General features: G+C 36.8%; 2 protein-coding genes across 2 annotated transcripts; one reads left to right on the top strand and one right to left on the bottom strand.

Moving 5' to 3' along the window:
* Positions 1-2,058: 2,058 nt before the first annotated feature.
* Positions 2,059-5,141, top strand: LOC113112789 (mitogen-activated protein kinase kinase kinase 9-like). Its single transcript, XM_026278644.1, has 2 exons — positions 2,059-2,225; positions 3,849-5,141. Exons 1-2 carry the CDS (start codon positions 2,078-2,080, stop codon positions 4,232-4,234), a joined length of 534 nt encoding a protein of 177 aa, XP_026134429.1. The 5' UTR covers positions 2,059-2,077; the 3' UTR covers positions 4,235-5,141.
* An 880-nt stretch (positions 5,142-6,021) lies between these two features.
* On the bottom strand, positions 6,022-8,858 carry LOC113112788 (interleukin-22 receptor subunit alpha-2-like). Its single transcript, XM_026278643.1, has 6 exons — positions 8,787-8,858; positions 8,442-8,574; positions 8,150-8,328; positions 7,745-7,914; positions 7,347-7,516; positions 6,022-6,996 (listed from the first exon to the last, which is right to left on the bottom strand). The coding sequence occupies exons 1-5, from the start codon at positions 8,854-8,856 to the stop codon at positions 7,367-7,369; spliced, it is 702 nt and encodes a 233-aa protein (XP_026134428.1). The 5' UTR covers positions 8,857-8,858; the 3' UTR covers positions 6,022-6,996; positions 7,347-7,366.
* Positions 8,859-9,568: the final 710 nt, after the last annotated feature.

Here is a 9,568-nt window from a genome sequence, read left to right as displayed (position 1 = left end):
TGACATTTAATGTTGCTTTATTCGAAACAGCCCCATACCCTCATTCACTATTCCCTACATTAGTCCACTAATCTAGTCCAGTTGAAGGAGTGAGTCAATCTGAATGCTGAGTCCACCAGAAGGCCTGCTGCTTTTGCAGAATTTGTACTTCCTGTTTAATAAACATTTGAACATTTCTAAAGCACTAAACCTCAACCACATGAGCCAACTCGATAAATATAAATGACACCCAAATAGAAGATTTGGAAAAGACTAACCATTTTTATATATATAAATGGTTAGTCTTTTCCAAATCTTCTATTGAAGAGATCGAGAGAGAGAGAGAGAGAGAGATAGTAATTAACACATCTAGTTAACATTTATAGTTATAATTAATATTTAACTGAAATGTTGGAAGGGCATGTAACGGAACAGATTTTTAAAATAAAAACAATATAAAAAAGAAATTTGGTCCTGTCTGTTCTTTAATTCCAGAAATGACGTCTGTTGCCATTTTACGTAGTCATGTCGCCAGAAGTTGAGTAATCACCGTCCTTTCATTTGTGTACATGATATACTGGTATACAGTAGGGAGCTGATTGAGAATGCCCCTGTATGATATTACGCTGTACTCCTATTGGATCAGTGGTTTGGAAAGTGAATGGATGGATGATTCCAGCTGCAGGTGCCATCTTCAGGCGAGATGCTGGAATTCATTTGGCACAACCCTCACAGTGAATCTTGTGTTTTGCCTTTCTGTAGCCATTAAATGTGTACACCGGTTGTACACTCGTTATTGAGGTGCATTATGGGTTTAACTAAATGCACTCAGTAACATCCCTATGGTTTCAGGACCCCACAAATGGTTGTCCCCATGAGTAGTGCTATGTTTAAGGATGTGGGGGAGATTTCAGACACAGCCGCTGTGTCATGGCACCAATTTATGTGGCAACCTTCTGCATTATTTTGGTGAACACAGCCATTTTCTATCTTCTGACATTTACTACTTCTCTGATTTAATTTATCTCTAATTTAATCTGATTTCTTCTGATTTAACTTTAAATATGCACAATTAATAAATCTTCACTTTTTTAGATTCTGCCCCATTTCTATCTAATATTGGTTGTTTTTCTTTCTCCTTTTTTTTAAAAATTTATTTTAAAGCCTGTTAAAGTTGAAAAACCTTTTTCAAAAGTCTCTTATGCTCATTGGGGCAACATTTATTTTACAAAAATATAGTAAAATATAGTAAAAGTTAAGTGTTAAGTGTTATTTGAATATACAACGTTTAAACATGTATTTATTCCTTCTTTATTCTGGCAAAGCTGAATATTCAGCAGTCATTACTCCAGTCTTCAGTTTCACGTGATCCTTCAGAAATGATTCTAATATGCTGATTTTTTTTTTTCATTGCTGTACTGCTTGATTTTTTTTTTTTTTTTTTTTTAAACAGTTTTATTTTTACATCACTTTTGATAAGTTTGATGTGTCTTCACTGAATCCTTTTTTTTTTTCTGTTAACTTTGTTAACGTGTTTTATGTTGTTTTCCCAGGAACCAATAAAGGTGAAGTATGCTCTTGCTGATGGATCTGACAACAAACCAAAGCAACTGAAGTTCCCCAACCAGGTATATATTGATCTACCTCTGTGGAAAGATGAACAGGGTGAGAGCCAGGGGCCGGTGGTGGAGGTGAGAGCCAGGAAGACCCAACAACATCCACCAGTTCCACTAGCACCACACCGCAGCACACACCCACCAACAGCCTGAAGCGCACCACCACACGCCGGCGCACAGACACTGTTCTCTATGGCTGTGCCTCCATCCTGGCATCTGTCGCCCTCGGCTTCGACCTGCGGGAGGTTTGTAAGAGTGCTGCTACTGAGGAATCAGAGCTACGTGAGGAGAAGAAAAACGAGAGGGCCTGTTTCAACGGGCCACCCGCTTCCGCCGCAGCACCAGCCCCCCCGGTGGCCGCACCACAAGGATGAGGTTACCGCAGGACCCGTAAACCTACTCGCCATGTCATCGATTTCTGAGTGCAACTCCCACCAAGTGCCTCCTGCAGTCAGATTTTTGAGGGGTCTGGGTATAACCCAATGAACGAGACTCCAGCTAGCAATTCCCAGACACATCAGCATACAGACACTAGTGATGTTCTTCCCTCAGCCCCTGTACAAGATCATACTTCTGGATCCAACTCTCGACTTAGGAGAAAGAAGTCAAGCCCTGCTGTGTGTCAGACCAGTGAGTGATCTTTTAAAATTCTATACTATTTATCACAATAATTTCTAAAATAAAATATATATTCGATCATTTTAAATGATACAAGTAAATATAGACATCGTAACATTTATAATTTACACAATGAAAAATTGTATTTTAGATTACTTTGAATGGTTTTTAATAGAGATGAACCGATCGACCGGCCAGTGACCAGAATTAGCTGATTTTCTGTGTGATCGGCCTGGACCGGTGACTGGCCGGTCAGTCTGCTAATTCGGAGCTGGTCCGTTTTGACATCACACCTATGCGTACAGGCGCATGTTAACATGTCATCAGCATGGAAGTTCTTCACTGTGAGTGAAGAAGATAAATTTGTCAATTGTAATATGTCTAGGGCCAAAGTAAACAGTTGGAGAACCACAGGGCTTGATTAATGCTCGTCTGGGACAAGTAGATTTTTTACAATCCCAGTGAGAGAGAACATCACTTGTCCGACCGGACCATAAGCCTGATTACAACGCCAATAACAAAAATAACCAGGGAAGCACTGAAACGTGGCACCAAAAATTCCGTGCAAGAATGATTTTATTGCAATCGGTGTAAGCGGCGACCGATAATGTATTCATGTTGTGCCAGATGAGGCTCGTGTAGCATGAATGAGAAACTCACCCAGAAATCAAAATGAGAGCAACAGCACACACATTATAGACACCCAATGCGGTAGAAAAATATGTATAATATATAATATAGGTTAACAACATTACACGAACAAGATGTTTTCCAGAATATCAACATGATTGCAATCTGAATCTAATTTTATACAATAGTAATTATATCAAAAAGTAGTTAAAATTAAGTAAAATTTAGATTGATTAGGTTTCACAAATGAAAATAGCTCCAATCAAAGCCACAGCAGTGTGTCTCCAAGCAGCACACAGTGGTGGTGTACTGAATGAATCCTCATTTTTGAGCGAAGCATTATGTCAATGATTCAGTGACTCATTCATAATGACACTTGCTTTGTGAATGTGTTTATGACACCTCAGCTTCATCCATCAGTCTGTGTAAATGCATCTAATACCACTTCAGATGCAGCTTCTGTTTCCTGCAGTGGAAAGATGGAGTATGTTGATAAGGATTTCATTTGAACAGTTTTTTTTTATTATTATTCTAATTGAATTAATTGAAACAATGTAAACATTTGATTTGAAAGATGACACATTTTTATAAGATTAGGGGAAAAAATTACGTTTTCTACACGTAGTGGGAAATATCTGTTTTGTTAAATACAGCAACTCCTTTTCAGTTTGCTGTTAGCTCTACTTCTTTCCAGTCACAGAGCACTTTTTGAGAGTTAAGTGAGAGAACATCTGTAACGTAGTCCAGATTGGGGGAATTGTAATGTTTAATTTCTTTATGTAAATATTTTTGCATTTAACTTTTTTTTTTTTTGTATATGATGTCAATAGTTCTTAGAATGAAAATCAGAAACAGCAAAATGCATTTAATTTACGCTGTTGATTTAAGGGATTAAAAAAAATATATAGGAGGAGGTTTTGCTCTGCTCATTACTGAATTAACTCATGACAGTGAAGTTTTGTTTTCAAATATTGTTTATTAATGATGTTACGTTCTTTGCTTTAGTTAATGGCAACAGTAACTTCCAGGCCAGTCCACCTGATTCCTCCACCACTTCCCTGAAAAAGAAGGCTGACAGAGAGCCTGCTCAAGAGAAGCAAGCCCCCGGGGAACCAGTATCTAGACCCAGGCCGCTTTCCCTTAGAAGCAAACCTCACTCCTGGGGTCTTCTAAAGAACCGCAATAAGAGCTATTCTCTCGGGCACTACTCTGGGGGGAAGAGTGCCCAAAACCTGGACATGGTCCTCCCCTCAGAGGTCAAAATGGGCTGCTCTTTGCTGGATATGGACACAGAGGGTCAAAAACGAGACTGCACAGTTCCCCTCTGTCGAATACAGAGCTCACCAAGTAGACTATCTGTCTTTGCACTGGAGAATGAGTTTTTATCCTGAAATAAGCTGCATCTGGAACAATCTTACGTTTGTCTTGAATCTGTATGTTCAACATGACATGAAGTTGTTTTTTTCCCCCAAGATTAACATCATGGCCTTTGATCATTATTTGAGCCAATGCTGCTGGAGATATTCTGTGGTACTTGTTTTATTTATATGCTGTTTACTTTGGTTTGTAATTTAATATGAAGTGAATGATCGGCATTCCACTGAATTTACAGTTAGAATTGCTGGTTTGTAGTTTTTACAAAGTGACTTGATTCGTAAACCTGATCAGCAAGATCTCGGAGTCTTGTTAGAAGCTACTGATTTTAAAGTGTTCAGGCATTTTTGTTATTTGATTTCATATCACGTAATGTCATATGAATGGCATAAACGGGGCCCACAGTGTTTATATAAATGATAATAATTGTACAGATGAAGTGGAATAGCTAATTTAGCTAACAGAACTTGTTTGCTAGCTCAAACAGTCCTTTCAAGTTCCCTACATACAGTAGTTCATTATTTTTCCTGTACAAATGCATTACATTTTCATGGTTTTGTCTTTTATGATTCCTGGTGGTCAGCATGATTTCTTTCTGATCATTTTTTTCGAATATTTTTCCTAAAGTTATATTGGATAGCCTACTCCTGGATTCTCTCCTTTTATAGCTTTAAGTCAGATTAATTTGATCTAATTATGTCTTTCAGAAGTGTACATGCCTATAGCTTTTTAGTTTGCATAACTCAAATAAAAAGCTATATATAGATGTTTAATCACGCTGCCAAATAGTGATAAATTAATTAGCTTTATTGTTAGTGTCTATCAATATTGCTATTATTTTACTAATCATTCCAGTCTATACAAACTCTAAAAAATATATTTAACTAATAAATTTAAGTACCAGGATGCTACTTAAAAACTGATATCGACTAGCTTGTTTTTGAGTTTTACGCTGCTGTAGGTTCTCTAAAACTTCAAAACAGAAATTAAAAATGATAACTGATAATATGACTTGAAATCAAGATTTGGTGTACCTTTCCTTAAAATATACTTCAGCTTGAACTGTCTGTAAGTGATTTAAACTGTTTCTGCAAAACCCAAATGCCTTTTTAGCCGTCATTCTATGTATTCCAACTCTTTTCCTAATCATTACCCTGTATAAAAGACTGAATTATTAGCTTGTTCATTGTTTATTGTGGACTCCAGTATCTTGCATTTTCATTTTCTGTCTTCGTGTCGCTTAAGATATTGTTTTGTATCTTCGAGATTGAGAACATGCTTAACTGAACAAATTAAAACTGTGTGCTTGTAGGGTGTCAAATGGAAGAGTACTGTACTCTTAGCTTGTTGGAGAGATGTGATTAAGAAACAACTCAGTATTGAAATGCTTGTTATAGTAAGGACTATAATTACTGTAATTATATCATTCAGGATAAATGTATTGTCTGTTCAGAAATAATCACAGGTATTCCCACTGACTGTTGTGATGTTTTAAAGGAAGAACAAAATATGTTTTGTAGCACTGGAATTTTTGAGTCATGTAATGATGGTTGTTCATTACATTTATGCTGTTATTGTGTTAAGACATAATGATCACTGTTAGTTTAGATATGCAACTGCACATTAGGATTCATAAGAACAAAGGACTTGGAGAGACAATGTGGTGCCTCCTTTTTATGTCTCGCAATGATCATTACTAGATGAAGTAACAATAATATGATGCCTGTTTTTGAAGAATTCATGTGGTGTTATTGTCTAAGCACAATCATTTATCTTATTATGGGAGAGCTGCAGAGATCAAACCTTTTTTTTTTAGAGCAGTTTTATTTGGACCGGTTCCGAAACGTGAAGGACACAGATGTGTGAATGACAGAAAACCTTTAGAGAAAGCCACAGATGATTTCTGTTTTCACCAAAGTTGAAGTCTTGGATTGTGAAATGATTTTGAAAGATTGTTACATGGTACACAGTGCACTGCCTCAGAGTTTTACTGGTTTGCTTGTGTCCGCTGTATTGAGCTCTGTTTTTATCCTATGTTTTACTCATGTGACCAGTTTAAATTTGTTAAAAACTGTTCTGTTCGGATGTGGATTGTTTTGTTTTTTTGCTCCAGGAGGGCTCAAAATAAAAAAAAAGGGCTGAGCCCAGAATCATCTCATAGATATATATATCAAAAATTCTACTATTTTACTGTACACAAGTGACCAATAAATACTTTATACAACATTTTAGCATTTCTTTTATAATTTATTTAGTTTAGCAATTCATTTGTTGCGTTTCAACACTGTGTCACAATATTAAATTCAGTTTGGTGTTCAGTTCTCAGCCCTAAAGCCGTTATTAGTTCATGTTTTTATTTTCATCATTCATTAGCCTTAATGCTGAAGTGTGCATGTAACTTAATACTAAATATCTTCAAGTAAGCCATTAGTTGATTTTCCTGAGAAAAACACAGACACACACACACAAAAAAAAAACACTTTCCGCTGCTGCTGACTCAAACCAGTGGTGTGATTTAAGGGCGGCACTATCTCTTTGTTCATCCAATGAAATATGAGAGTGTTCAGGAAACCTGTATGTAAACAGTCATTGTTTTGGCTGATGGTGCTAGCGGTGCAGAAATTACACACTTAAGCTATAATATAACCTAAATACAAAGCCAGGCTTATACTCAGTTTTATAGTAAACATGACCTTGGTGAAAAATTGCAGACATTCCACTATGTAGTGTGTATGTGTGTAATTTTTATCTTGAACAAAGGTCCAGAAGCAGCCTCACCCTGCAGGCAGAGAAAACACAAATGTTACAATCGAAACCAGAAAGAATATGAATACTCTAAAAATACACGTGTGGCTTGTAAGTGGAAGAAGAGCACACTCAAAAGTTCTCAGAACTGAAACTCTAAGCAAATAGACAATCAGTCTAATTTATCCCTAAGGTGATTGGAACTTGATCTGAGGGTGTCTCAAGAGTGCAATCTCTGTCTCGGATAACAAGTAGCATGTCTGTGCTCACTTTGTCTACCAACCATCAATGCCCGGGAGGGAACATGGAGAAAGGACAATGGTGGAACCATCATTTGTCTCAGTTGTTTCCCTTACTAAAGAAAGCATATCACGTAAGGCTTACCTGTGGGAGACACTAAGCCCTCAATGAGTGCTGATGCAGGTGCTGGGACTCCGTAAGCTTTTGCGGCCTGAGCGAGGAGTAACGGAAACAGCCTGAAGGCAGTAGGTGGTTTTCGGACGTAGCCCCTCTATCACAAGCTCCTTGGAGCAACTGTCTGTTTCATAAACTTCCTATTTGGGAAAGATGGGACTGGTGAAGGTTTAGCATACTGAATTTGAGGAGTTTATCATAATGTCCATGATTTTAGGACATATGCTGCCAGACAGTTATTTTGGAAAAACAATAGCCAAATGAAGTGCAAATTGCTCTTATGCATGTGCTATTTCTTTAAATCTATATTTTCACATACATTTACTATACACATTGAACTTGACCGTTTCTAAGTAAGGGTTTCTGACCTCCTCAACATCATTGTGCATTAGGTATATTCTAAATGTCAGTTTCTGCAGTTTTGTCACTCGTATCCTAGAGCCATTTTGTCCTCGCAGAGGTGTCCTCGGAGGTTTGATCTGAACTGAAATGATCCGTCCTGTCATGGTCACCTTTATCTGCGGCGGACTGAAACTGGCTGTAATTTAGAGGAAGTTATTTGGTGAGAAGTTCCACAGGAAGAAAAAATATACATTAATTGTGCTCTTATGCCATCAGAGTCACACTGTGTAATCTTTCTTCCTCTTTGATTGGCACATCTATTTAAAAATCAACCATATGCGAATTGAAGATGATTTCAAATGTAGACAAATGTGCTGAATTCTAAGCTTTACTGAAGGACAATTCAAATGAAAATGATACAGTATACTCACTTTCCCACTGAGGGTAAAACCTGTGGCTAAGGACCCAAGATGAGAAGCCCTCAGAGGAGAACGAGCGGACCCTGGCATAGTACCATTCTCTGGGATCTGACGTTGCCTGACTCAAGTCACACTCCAGCAACCGAATGCCTTGACAGTCCTCAGAATTAGTCCACTCTTTATCTCCATATCTATAACCAAGAGAAAATTCACCAATATGAAACGCTGCGGATTTATTTTTGGGTGTTGCCGATTTTGGCAAATTAATTTCTAAACATAATTTACATTCTTTATGCACACTTACATTTTAGACTGAACAAAATATGTCAGGTTCTTGACAGCTTTTTGTGGATGTTTCCAGTGTAAGACATGTCTAAAGTCCAAAGAATGGAACTTTACTTCAAGGGGAGCCAAATCCTCCTGCAGAGAGGGGCTGCCTTAAAGATAGCACAAATGACACTTTACATGGGAATACTGCACATGTGGACGTTCATTGCTTACATGCAGGCTGCCAATGGCCAAGTAAAGAACTTGAATTGAAGCTAGATAACTGTTTGTATCAAAGTGTATAATTTAACAGATAATATCAGAAATATTAACATGGTGCCATAATCGAATTTCAGTGCAAGAAACAAGCTATTAAACTTACAGTCTGCCCAACAGAGAAGGATAATCGCAAAAGAAAGTTCCAGGCTTTGACGTCCAGTCAGCGCATACATGTTAACAGATCAATGAGTCTGCTGGTTCCACTCTGAGCCTTTTTAAACTTTACCACTTCTCTTTTTTTTTTCAGGTGCACCTGCACATGTCTGCACACGCCATATATCATATATCTTCCAAATTTCATTCTGTTTTTATACACAATTTAATTTAGTTTATTATAAATAAATTACATAATTTATAATAAATCCTCATAATTTAACTTGGGGCTATTCAATTAGTTTCATTTGATGTCCGGATTCTGGAATTGAATGAAATTAGAAATTAAATTGAAATGCATATTCAGCAGTAAAATTAATTAATATTACCAACAGTAACATCTATAAAAGGATAACATTAGATAAAGGTAGTATATTTAGAATATGTGTTTGATGGTATCGTTTTACTAAGTATCTTATTATTCATTTTAAGCTAGAACTTTTGATTCAGCACTGCTAGTGATGTTTCTATTTTTCCCTCAATTTCAGTCATAAATTATAGCCATTTAACGTTACAGTATAACAGAAAGACATTACTGTTAACATTTAATAAGCTCTGAAATATAGGCTATAACAAATATAACACATTTTTATTTAACTTAAAACAATATTTACACAAACATTACACAACTGTATATGCATAAATTATATGGATTAATCTTTATTCAAGCTACTAAAGTCAATCAGCGTGCAGAGCAGTTAGTGATTTCTCTTTAAATGTACATCACTGACA

The sequence above is a fragment of the Carassius auratus genome, chromosome 13, assembly GCF_003368295.1.
Source record: "Carassius auratus strain Wakin chromosome 13, ASM336829v1, whole genome shotgun sequence".
Taxonomy (NCBI): Eukaryota; Metazoa; Chordata; class Actinopteri; order Cypriniformes; family Cyprinidae; genus Carassius; species Carassius auratus.
This window is presented reverse-complemented; position numbering and strand designations above follow the sequence as displayed.